Genomic DNA, 13,011 nt, shown 5'->3' on the forward strand with positions numbered 1-13,011 from the left:
TCTCATACACAAACAGCAGTTGACCGGCATTGCCTGGTGAAACGTTGTTATGCCTCGTGTAAGGAGGAGAAATGGGTACCATCACATTTCCGACTTTGATAAACGTCGGATTGTAGCTGTTGTGGATTGGCAGGAGAGCCAACTCAGGCTTAATAGAGAAAGCCGAAAGGCACGCGTTTTAGCTCACGCAGGCTGGCGTGAGGTCTGGAACAGGACAAGGAATTTAAGACTAGAAAAAAAAGGATGTAGCTGGTGGAATACTTAACTTTAATCCATTAATGTTGAACGTAGCTCTTGTCTGTACATTATTTACAATCTCAATAGTAACTGAACATGGCGCCTTGCTAGGTCGCAGCAAATGACGTAGCTGAAGGCTATGCTAACTATCGTCTCGGCAAATGAGAGCGTATTTTGTCAGTGAACCATCGCTAACAAAGTCGGTTGTACAACTGGGGCGAGTGCTAGGAAGTCTCTCTAGACCTGCCGTGTGGCGGCGCTCGGTCTGCAATCTCTGATAGTGGCGACACGCGGGTCCGACGTATACTAACGGACCGCGCCCGATTTAAAGGCTACCACCTAGCAAGTGTGGTGTCTGGCGGTGACACCACAGTAGCCTATCGCGATTTCGGTTTATCGTATCGCGACATTGCTGCTCACGTTGTTTGAGATCCAATGACTGTTAGCAGCATATGGACTCGGTGGGTTCAGGAGGGTAATACGGAACGCCGTGCTGGATCCCAACGGCCTCATATCACTAGCAGTCGAGATGACAGGCATGTTATCCGCATGACTGTAACTGATCGTGCAAGACAACAACCATCTTCACGAACAGTTCGACGACGTTTGCAGCAGCATGGCATATCAACTCGGAACCATGGCTACGGTTACCCTTGACGCTGCATCCCAGACAGGAGCGCCTACGATGGTGCACTCAACGACGAGCCTGGGTGCACGAATGGCGAAACGTCATTTTTTCGGATTAATTCAGGTTCTGTTTACATCATCATGATGGTCGCATCCGTGTTTGGCGACATCGCGGTGAACGCACATTTGAAGCGTGTATTCGTCATCGCCTTACTGGCGTATCACCCGGCGCGATGGTATGGGGTGCCATTGGTTACGCGTCTCGGTCACCTCTTATTCGTATTGACGGCACTTTGAACAATGGACGTTACATTTCAGATGTGTTACGACCCGTGGCTCTACCCTTCATTCGATTCCTGCGAAACCCTACATTTCAGCAAGATAATGCACGACCGCATGTTGGGCCTTTCTGGATAGAGAAAATGTTCGAATGCTGCCCTGGCCAGCACATTCTCCAGATCTCTCACCAATTGAAAACGTCTGGTCAATGGTGGCCAACTGGCTCTTCACAATACGCGTCACTACTCTTGATGAACTGTGGTACCGTGTTGAACCTGCATGGGCAGCTGTACCTGTACACGCCATCCAAGTTCTGTTTGACTCAATGCCCAGGCGTATCAAGGCCGTTATTACGGTCAGAGGCGGTTGTTCTGCGTACTGATTTCTCAGGATCTATGCATCCAAATTGCGTGAAAATGTAATCAAATGTCAGTTCTAGTATAATATATTTGTCCAATGAATACGCGTTTATCATCTGCATTTCCTCTTGGTGTAGCAATTTTAATGTCCAGTAGTGTATATATACTGTGGTTTAATTTAAACTGAAGGCTGCAGGAGGAAATGATGTTTCGAAGATCTTAAGCCAAAGACTTTGTTAGATGTAAATACGAAGCACACCAAAGTTGCGGTATATTTGCTCATCATAACAGTCTACATTTCAAGTTTGCCGTGTTGAGTTCTATCACCGTTTCCCTAGTGCGACACATCCTCACATTCTCCGCTCGTTTCCGAAGCCATTTAAAGAACAATTCCAGCAGTTCGATCCGTTGTGGCTTTACAACTATTAAATAGACAAGCAAGTATACTATAGCTACAGATACCTCATATTTTAGTCCTCTCGATTAACATCTGCGCATTGCAATAATCCAGTTCGTGACTAGTAGCAATCGAGAGTTGACTGAGCGAGAAGTATTGCACCGGCGCTACGAAGAATATCTCTGGCTCTGAAAGCCCTAGTCAGATCTGTGGCGTGAATGTTGGGGTCCGCATCTCTGACGCTCGGGAACACGTGCGAAGGTAGGTGGGTAAGATTATGCATCTCACAAGCATGTGTATTAAATGTTTTTCCTTTTTCTATTGCTTTTCAAATGTAGAACACCAAATAAATACTGAAAAAATATGTAACAGTACTACTCCTGCGGATGCTCGTAATTTTGGATAATTTAAATCGATTAATGCTAGTTCCGCATTTAATTTCTTCGTAGTTTGATTGTTATAGCAAACGACTCCACAACTATTAACTTCGAAAAGTACATTTTAAAGGCAATAGCGGTACTGAGGCAAATTTTTCGTAGCCTAGAGTGCTACCGAAGAAGTACTGGTTTATGACATATTTGTTAAGGCTATTTAAGGAACGCTGTATTACGATTTAAAGCTTCTGATTACCGTTTATAAGAACATATAAACGTTAAACGACACACGTCGTACTTGCGCATGGAGCGCGTGTTATCGATCCGGCGTCCAGCAGACAAGCAGAATGGCAACTTTTGAAATGAGCGAACAGCAGTGGGTGCGTATTATCCACGAGACGTCCGCAACCATAGAAGTGTCTCAAAAAGCCATTCCTGTTTAGTAAGGGTTTCATTAGCACAGTAATATCATCAATGATGACAACAACAAAATACATGGACTCTAACGTGACATTATTGCATTTAACCTCCGGTCAGAGGAAAACAAAAATAAGTTTATTCCCTGCGTACGCAATAAAGCTTGCTTCTTATGCATATCACGTTAAAATACAGGTTTCCTGTAGCAGATATTGCGTTGCTTTAAGTATTGCCTGGTTCCGATGTCATTGCAGTAGTACTCACTACTGGTAGTAAGGTCAGTCGCTCGTCACATTTCGCTTAACTGTGAGGTTTCAAAGACTCAGTTTCTTTGAAAAGTAAGAAAAATAAGGCTAGTTAGCGTTTCGTTTTTATTTTCATGTGCGTATTTGTATGAGATACGTTTCATATACCGATATAAAAAATATACATAGTTAAGTATGAAAACATCGCAACGGCTGAGATATCGCAAACCAAATGAAGTAACTCTCTAGCAAGATATAAACCATTTTGTTTTCCTATAAGCAAATTTACTTTCTAACGACGCCTCTCTCGACATTCTTATTGTGCAAATCGCACACAAAACGAATTAACATTAACGGAGTATAGACGAATTAACTCCAGCTGAGGGATTATTTTAGGAAATGAGTGCCGTTAAGTGTTGGGTAGCACTGTGCAGCCAGCACGTGCCGAAGTAAACATGCTATTTGATCGATTTACCGATTTCTCCCGACTGAGGACCGGAGCGAAGCGCGGCAGTGCGAAAAAAAAAAAAAAACACTAAGGGGAATTGTAATTTACACACCGCTACTCCCAAGTCTCGGTTGGTACCATCGGTGGTGTAAACAAATACTCGGCCAAGTGCGAGTGCTGAGGGTTCGTTACAAACTTAGTTCATCCACCATGGAAATCGAGAATCTCAACGATTTTTGCCTGTTATCGGTATCGATACTGGCAAGATGTTGGTCCCGGGAATTCCAAGACCGTTTCTAATCTATATAATAGTTCCTCAGACTACAAAATGAAGCGAGCAGGAGACTTCAGTTTCCATATGTAGAGATAGAAGATTTATTAAAACTTTTTGATCTACTTGCTAAAACATGACTGTAACTTATATTTTATGCTTCTGTGCAATAATATTCCTCTATTACGTTTTTCACGTATGATGAACGCAATGTACATTCAAAAGATAAAAGATATTTTTATGTGATATAACCAGTGCTTTTTTCTAAAAAAAGGTTTGAGGGTACTCCGACATTGGATATAATGCAGCGAAAATTACTTATACCTGAAGCATGGGATCCCACCCCTCTGCTTTTAGCCATGACGTCATCAACATGCATACGCACATCCGTTAGCACTACCATCGCCCACTATTAGCGGGCGAGGGCACTACATGCTTGTCGAACTGGCTGCCAGCGATTCAGTTGTCGAGAACGGTTGGCGCAGCTTCGAAATGCTTGAAACAATGACATCGCTTTTCCCACCAAAAACTGCACTGGTGTCATTCGTATTGCAATTACCAACACGAAAAAATTAAATAAAATATTTACGTCCGTGAAATAAATCCCTGGCACTCTTCCAAATTCTCAATATCGTAAAAAAATTAATTTGTCAACGAAAAAGTCTAGGGATACGCATACCGCAGCGTTCCCGCAGAAAAACAGCACTGGATATAATTACAGTTTAACAAGTTTCAGATTTTTGCTTGTACTGTGAAATCTTGCTTCTTGCCGAATTTCATGATTCAAGATCAACAGGAAGTAACGCTATAGGTTTTGATGAGTGAGTTTTTCAATAATAAAACATGTATCATGAATCTTTTGATTGCGCTTACTTAGAAGCTTAAATTTGTTACACCACCAAGAGACCATAGACCTTAGTATGTAACATAATTGTGGACTTCAAACGTCAAGCTTTTCCAAAGAAAAAGGGTCTTAATAGACGAACAGACAAACTGGCAAACGGATAAAAAAATGACAAAAAATGTTATTTTAGTGTCATATAATTTCAGATTAGTAATTTTCGGTTTTTTTCCTTTACTTGTACTGTGAAACCTTGCCTCTTGCCGAATTTCATGATTCTAAGTCATCTGGAAGCACCCTATAGATTTTGTTGAGTGAGTTTTAGAATATTAAACTGTGTGACGTAAATGGCCGTATCTTCTGACTGAACTGACCTAGAAGTTTAAAGGTTTTATACCGCCAAGGGTCTATAGACTTTTATATGTTACTTAAATTTGAAGTTGATGTCTACGCGTTCCTGAGAAAAAGGGTTCTTAACAGTCGGACAGAGACAGACGGACAACAAAGCTATCTTATAATGGTTCCGTTTGATTCGAGAATAGGCCTTTTGTAGGAAGTTAATAATATTACGAGAGCTGTAGTCGTGGTACCTAAGACAAGCTATACACTCTGTTAATCTAAGCAACTACGGCAGTTCTGGCAGACACAAAGGATCACCCCAGCATGGTTCTGGTGGCAGGAAGCATTTCCTGAAAGTATTCGGGTTTGAAATGAAGACTTAAATGAAAATGAAATGCGAGCGGTAAACAGTTCAGAGAGTATCTTCCAAAATTTGGTGCTACTGAAGAATGCTGAAGGTTAGATTGATAGTGCAAGTAACGATGACGAACTGAATCGTGTAAGAGGACGGAACCCGTCCTGAGGCATCAAGGAATATATAATGTGATGATTGAGGACACTGTAGGGGGTAAAAACTGTAGAGGGAGTACAATACGGTAAGTACAGCTGTCATATATCCTAAGACGGTAACGTTCCTGTACGCAGCATATCGTGTCTGCTCGCCACACTTCCGGTTTTTTTTTTTTTTAATTTCATTTTGTTCGTTTTCGTTCGTTGTATTTGCTGGAGGCGGACGTCGCAAGACACCGGTTACAGTTCGTAGTTGATCCATTAACTAAGTTTTTTTATTACAGAGGGCAGCTAACCCTCTGACCGAACACGCTGAGCTACCGTGCCGGCTGCTAAGCGATAAGCAGTGTTCTCGGATTTGATCTTTAACTTTACATAGACCAAAGCATTTATGTCTTGATTTCGACATAACTTGGCAACATGAAGATGTTCAGAGAAACGAAATCAGTCATCACACAGTAAATGCGTAATAATGCGGCTAAGGTAGTTTTCATGAATCATTACTGGTAAAATCCGTCACAGCACTTTACTATCATAGAGTCGACGGACCCCCGACAGCTGGCAGCACTGTTGCCAGCTTTCAACGGAACCACACACAGCTGTAGGCGGAAACAATTGTCCTCTATGGAGCTGGACAACACAAAGGCATTACCATAGAAACGTTTTGTTGACTGCTATACATATGGTCTTGTTGGATGTAGTAAGCTGTTCTCTTTCATCAACCTTTGAACTCACACAGCCGGTTATAGGGGAATCTACAGTACAATGCAGATTCCGAACAACGGCGCCGCTCTGCATTTTTCACAACACACATTACTAGAGAAGAAAGAAGTAATAGGTGACAGAAAACGGATTAAAATCGCTGTAAGGTAAGTAGCCATCTGATGCGGAAAGAAGTGCACATGAAAGACTAGCGTGGAGAACAGTATCAATCCTGCTTGTGGACTGAAGCCACAACATGGAACGGGAGTGCATGACATAATGCTGCCTTGAGGCACCATTATATGAAAGAGCTATTAAGAATGCGACATTTTTGGTACGATTTGTACAATAACAATTAAGAGAACTGAGACGTAAGCAATAAGTATGCTCAGTAATGCTTTATAGACAAGTTTTATCTGAAGTGTTTTGACTGTAATCACATTTACTGTGATCTTACTGCTCTTCTCTTTGCTTGTCCGGTGTTCACCTGCAATTCTTTCGCATTGAAAAGCGGTCATCAAGCTAGGCACGTTTTATTCTCAACGTATTTACTTTATAAAAGTATTTTATTGAAGAAAAAAAGACATTCAAGTTATTTCTCAGTAGTTTCACACGAAATTTAATTCTCAGTTATTTTGTCCTGTGTCTCGACTACTTCTATGATTTTTATAACAACACTGCCGTCCGCACGTCTCGTACAAATTTATTCGCTTGGCGCCTGCAGCGCTGATTTTGGATTAGTTGGCTTGTCGCCGGCCGCTTGTCATCTTTCCGTTGATGATAAGCTTCAAACACATTGACTTTTGCGCGCTTTAATTTTTCCGGAAATCCTCTATTTTGCCGTATCGTTCCACAAACTCGAATTTTCTTTTCAAGTAACTTCTCTGCAAGTTCTACACTGTTATAATAATTATCCATGTAGAGGTGATGCCACTTACCATAAAAAGGTGTCAATAGTCCCATCACTGTTTTTGCTGAAGGTTGTCCGGCGCCGGAATGTATCTTGAATGAGGAAATGTATCCAGTACTCGAATCACACAGTATGCGAATGAGTATGCCATATGATTGTAAACCTTAAAATTTAACTGTCCACGCCAACGGTATCATTCCTTCAACAATTGAGATGTTTTGACTTAGACTAAACGTTTCTTTAAATTTTTTGGAAAAATAATCAATTATGAATCGCACTTTGAAAAGCCGGTCGGCATTATCCGGTTTATTGTTGCTGCTGGAAAAATGTAAAAATGATAATATTTGTCTGAATCGGTTGCAGGATATCGTTTTGCGAAATATCGGTGTGTCTATCAATGGATTCGTTGACCAGTGATCATCGAGCCTAGCTTTTTTTACAGTTCCTATAAGGATAGCAAGCCCAAACCATTTTCTAAGTTCGGGCCCGTAACGACAACATATTTGGCATTTTTTAAATCCAGTTTCCTTCTATTGCAATTTTGACTGTAATACTTGTTGGTTACGTTGCTAATATATTCAAATAGATCGTTCCCAATATTAATTCTACGATATCCAAGGCGCTCTGTGTATCTTTGGTAAAAATTTGTAGACCCAGAGATCCTTCAAATTTATTATTGGTCCTCAGTAAATCATAGTCTCTCTGATTCATCCTAATTAGTTGGCAACCGTAGCTTTCACCGAATTCTTCTTGGACGTATTTCACTATCTTCCGACGATTCTGCTTCACTTTCATTTTTCTGATATCCAGTGTCTTCCTCCCAATCGGCCAAGTCGTCCGGAACGTCAGACAAGATGTCCGCTCACTCATCGTAAATAATCGTATCGTCTTTTTCGTCTGCAGTGATGAAAGGGCGCAAGTACTTATAAAAACAAAAAAAAACTTATTGACGGTAAAACTTATTCTTACCTAAACAAAACACCAACAGAATGAAAAAGATACTAAAGATACCGGCCACTGCGCGATACTATGCACACGACACCACCGCGGTGTCGCCGGCCATTGAGCGATACTATGCACACGACACCACTGCGGTGTCGCCGGCCGTTGACCGCTATTTCGCGCGACACCACTGTGGTGCCCCAAATTGGTAAAGTGTTAAGGTCATAAAGAAAAATGTGACTTTATAGCCCCACCCAAAGATGTTAGCTACATTTCCATCTGTGTTAGACAATCCACTTTACTTTGTGTGGCAGGGCGCACTTCAGGTACCAGTATCAATCTCCCCACTCTATTCCTGTACCATTCGGGAATGATGTGCGACAAGAAGGATTGTCGGTAAGCCTCCATGCTAATTCAAATTCTCTGTTCTGACTGTCGAACCAACTCGCTGGATGTTCTTGAGAGGAAGTGGTACGTTGCCTGGCTCTTCTCGGAATGTACTCAGTCGCAGTTGTAACAGTAACGCTCTCCGCGATACCTAACGTCTTTTTACATTGTCTGTCACTGTAATTTGATAAACATCTCCCTAACGCTCGCACTCTTGCTAAGCAAACACGTTAAGAAATGCGCCGCTATTCTGTAAGTGTTCTCTATTCCCCATGTTAATAATACCTGCTAAGAGCCTCTGGCTGACGAGAAACACTTAAAGGGAGTTACTAGAACGAGTGTTTCGTAAGCCACTTCTTTTGTGGACGAGTTATATTTCCTTGGGATTTTTCCAGTGAATCTCAGTCAGTCATTTGCTTTCCGATACCAATTTTGTGGTCGTTTCACAATAGGTCACTCCGGATGCATATTTCAGTAATTGATCATTAATTGTGTACCACGAACAATAACTGATGTTCCAGCCTACTTATAAGCGAAACACTTCTCTTCTTCTTCTCCTTTCTCTCCCTCTCTCCCTCTCTCTCTCTTTCTCTCTCTCTCTCTCTCTCTCCCTCTCTCTCACCCCTCCCTCCCTCCCCCCTTTCTCTCTCACCCCTCCCTCCCCCGCCCTCTCTCTTTCTATATACACTGATGTCCACCAAAAACCCAAAATGCAACGCCCAGAAGGATTGTGAAATTTGCTACATGCATTTGCGGCGACGAGGGATGTCACTTCAGGGCATGCGCACATCACAGGCGCCAGTAGTGCGACCTGCAAGCGCTGTACAAAGGGGGATCAGACGGACATGTGGACGTACTGGAATTGTTCTTTCGTGCGGTTGTTAGCGTAAGCAGCTTCAGTGTGCTCCGTAGAGGATAGCGAGCATCCTTCAAGAACGTTTCGGATTTCGGTCGCGGAAAAATACACTGAAGCGCCAAAGAACCTGGTATAGGCATGCATATTCAGATACAGAGATACGTAAACAGGCAGAATATGGGGCTGCGGTCGGCAACACCTGTACAATACAAGTGTCTGGCGCAGTTGTTAGATCAGTTACTGCTACTTCAACGGCAGGTTATTAAGATTTAAGTGAGTTTGAACTTGGTGTTATAGTCGGGCACGAGCGATGGGACACAGCTTCTTCGAAGTAGAAATGAAGTGGGTATTTTCCTGTACGGCTATTTCACGAGTGTACTCTGAATATCAGGAATCCGGTAAAACATCAGATCTCTGACATTGCTGCGGTCGGGGAAGATTCTGCAAAAAAGGGACCAACGACGACTGAAGAGAATCGTTTTACGTGACAGAAGTACAACCCTTCCGCAAATTGGTGCAGATTTCAGTGCTGGGCCATCAACAAGTGTCAGCTTGCGAACCATTCAACGAAACATAATCGATAAGGGCTTTTGGAGCCGAAGGCCCACTCGTGTACCCTTTGTGACTGCATGACACAAAGCTTTGCGCCTTGTCTGGGCGCGTCAACACCGACATTGGACTGTTGATGACTGGAAACATGTTACCTGGTCGGACGAGTCTCCTTTCCAATTGTATTGAGCGGATGGACGTGTGCTGGTATGGAGACAGCCTCATGAATCCATGGACACTGCATGTCAGCAGGGGACTGTTCAAGCTGGTGGAGGCTGTATAATGTTGTGGGGTGTGTGCAGTTGGAGTGATATTGGACCCCTGATACGTCTAGATATGACTCTGACAGATGTCACGTACATAAGCATCCTGTCTGATTACCTGCATCCATTCATGTCCATTGTGCATACTGACAGACTTGGGCATTTTCAACAGGACAATGCGACACCCCACACGTCCAGAATTGATACAAAGTGGCTCCAGCAACACTCTTCTGAGTTCAAACCCTTCCGCTGGCCACCAAACTCCGCAGACATGAACATTATTGAACATATCTGGGGTGCCTTGCGACGTGCTGTTCAGACGATATCTCCACCACCTCGTACTCTTACGGATTTATGTACAGCCCTGCAGGATTTGTGGTGTCAATTCCATCCAGCACTACTTCAGACATTAGTCGAGTCCATGCCACGTCGTGTTGTGGCACTTCTGCATGCTCACAGGGCCCTACACGATATTAGGCAGGTGTACCCGTTTTTTGGGTCTTCATTGTAGTTGCCTACAGGGATTGCGGATTATCTCTCAGAGAATTTGGTGATCGTGTCGGACTGAATCGAACAACTGTGGGGCGGATCTGTAATTGCTGGATGTAGGAAGGAACGAAGGGACCGATTGCACCCATCTCGTTGCACCAATACACGTGATGATAAGTATATTGTGCGCATGACAGTGATGGATCACTCTGCCACATCACATGCCATATCACAAAAATTCAGTCTGTTGCGCAACAAGCAGCGTCCGTGTGTAGCAATCGATGTCGTTTGTTGTAGCAGAGTGGACTGTCTGCAAGCATTCCATCGCTGGGTTTACCATTGAGTCAACACCACAAGCGTTTGCGCTGGCAGTGATGCAATGAATGACAAACATGGGCAACCGAATGGGACGACACTGTTTTTACCAACAAATCCAGATTCTGTCTGCACCACCACGATGGTCGGACTTGAGTCTGAATGTGGCGAGAGACTGTTGAACTGTTGCTATTTGCATCGCCATACTGGTCCTGCACCCGGTATTATGCTTCAGGATGGAAATGGATTTGACTCCCGCATCCTCCTAGTACGGTTGCCGGTACATGTCTTCCCATCCCTTTGGAGCTCGCCGACGGTCACATTGTGACAGGATAATGCGCTACCACACATGGCAAGCACTGGACTTCTCAGTCATCCATCGGACTCCATTGCTGCCTTGGCCTCTCTGTTCTCCCAGGCTCTCGCCTATCGAAAACGTGTGGTCGATGATTGCAGACCCATTGGCCTGAGATACAACACCTGCTGCTACAGCAGATCAACTTTGGCATTATGTGGGAGCTATACCTCAACAACTCATCCAGAGCCTCTTTCATTCAATGTCGAGGCATGTTGCAGCGGTAGTAGCCAGCAGTGGCGTCAACACTCAGTACTGATTTCATCATCTTGCTCGCTTCTCACTGGGCTGTGTTTTCAGTCATATGATCTTTGCACAACGTGTTATTTCCCAAATCAGTGTGGCTGTCATATCTCCGGTCCTTCTTGACGTTGCATTTTTGTTGGCTAGCGGTATATATACACTGAAGAGCCAAAGAAACTGGTACCCCTCCCTCATTACGTGTAGGGACCACACGAGCACGCAGAACTGCCGCAACACGACGTGGCATGGACTCGACTAAGGTCTGAAGTAGTGTTGGAGGAAATTGACGCCATGAATCTTGCAGGGCTGTCCATAATTCCATGCTGCAAGGCATCCCAGATATGTTCAATAATGTTCATGTCTGCGGAGTTTGGTGACTAGCGGACGTGTTTAAATTCAGAAGAGTGTTGTTGGAGCCACTCTGTAACAATTCTGGACGTGTGGGGTGTCGCATTGTTCTGCTGGAATTGCCCAAATCCGTCGGTATGCACAATGGACATGGATGGATGCAGGTGGTCAGACAGGATGCTTAAGTACGCGTCACGTGTCAGAGTCGTATGTAGATGTATCAGGGGTCCCATATCACTCCAACTGCACACGCCCCACACCATTACAGAGCCTCCACCAGCTTGAACAGTCCCCTGCTGACATGCAGGGTCTGTGGATTTATGAGGTTGTCTTCACACCCGCACACGTCCATCTGCTCGATACAATGTGAAACGAGACTCGTCCGACCGGGCAACATGTTTCCAGTCATCAAGAGTCCAATGGCGGTTTTGACGGGCCCACGCGAGGTGTAAAGTTTTGTGTCGTGCTGCCATAAAGGGTACACGAGTGGGCCTCGGCTCCAAAAGCCCTTATCGATGATGTTTCGTAGAATGGTTGCACACTGACACTTGTCGATGGGCCAGCAGTGAAATCTGCAGCAATTTGCGGAAGGATTGCACTATTGTCACGTAAAACGATTCTCTTCAGTTGTCGTTGGCCTCGTTCTTGCAAGATATTTTTGCGGCCGCAGCAATGTCGTAGATTTGATGTTTTACCAGATTCCTGATTTTCACGGTACACTCCGGAAACGGTTGTACGGTAAAATCCCCATTCACCGCTACCTCGGAGATGCTGTGTCCTATCGCTCGTGCACCGATTATAACACCACGTTCAAACTCACTTAAATCTTGATAACCTGGCATTGTAGCAGTAGTAACCGATTAAATAACTGCTCCAGACACTTGATGTCTTATACAGGCGTTGACGACAGCAGCGCCGTATTCTGCCTGTTCACATATCTCTCTACTTGAATACGCATGCCTATACCATTTTCTTTGGCGCTTCGGTGTATATCCCTGCTCGCTTCTGTCTACATGGACGGGCTACTCTCAGAAGCTACTGTAGGGGGTTTTTGATGCTCCCAGCGGACTGACGCGACCGCCCCGACGAATACTGAGCGGCCGTGGAAGCTTTTGATTCAGGGCTCGCACTGTTGGGAGGTTGCGGTCAGACAATCCGTTCACGCCTTTAGACGGTGCAGTACATCAGCGAGTGGCATGTCCTGCTTAAAACCTTTAATTTATATGAAAGAGACGATATTCAGTTACCTGACGTTGTTCTCTAATTTTTTTATCTTAACCTTACTAAACAAGACTTCCGACACAGGAC

General features: G+C 44.0%; 1 protein-coding gene across 2 annotated transcripts in view; it reads left to right on the top strand.

The window, feature by feature from the left end:
* The first annotated feature begins 2,061 nt into the window (after positions 1–2,061).
* LOC126238686 (organic cation transporter protein-like) overlaps positions 2,062–13,011 on the top strand; it is a 75,964-nt gene continuing 65,014 nt past the window's right edge. Inside the window, exon 1 of one of the 2 annotated variants that reach the window (XM_049947806.1) lies at positions 2,062–2,164. In XM_049947806.1, coding sequence (XP_049803763.1) covers positions 2,118–2,164 — 47 coding nt within the window. In that variant the 5' untranslated portion in view covers positions 2,062–2,117. The remainder of the gene's footprint in view (positions 2,165–13,011) is intronic. The other variant, XM_049947807.1, reaches the window with a different exon arrangement.

The sequence above is a fragment of the Schistocerca nitens genome, chromosome 1 (assembly GCF_023898315.1).
Source record: "Schistocerca nitens isolate TAMUIC-IGC-003100 chromosome 1, iqSchNite1.1, whole genome shotgun sequence".
Taxonomy (NCBI): domain Eukaryota; kingdom Metazoa; phylum Arthropoda; class Insecta; order Orthoptera; family Acrididae; genus Schistocerca; species Schistocerca nitens.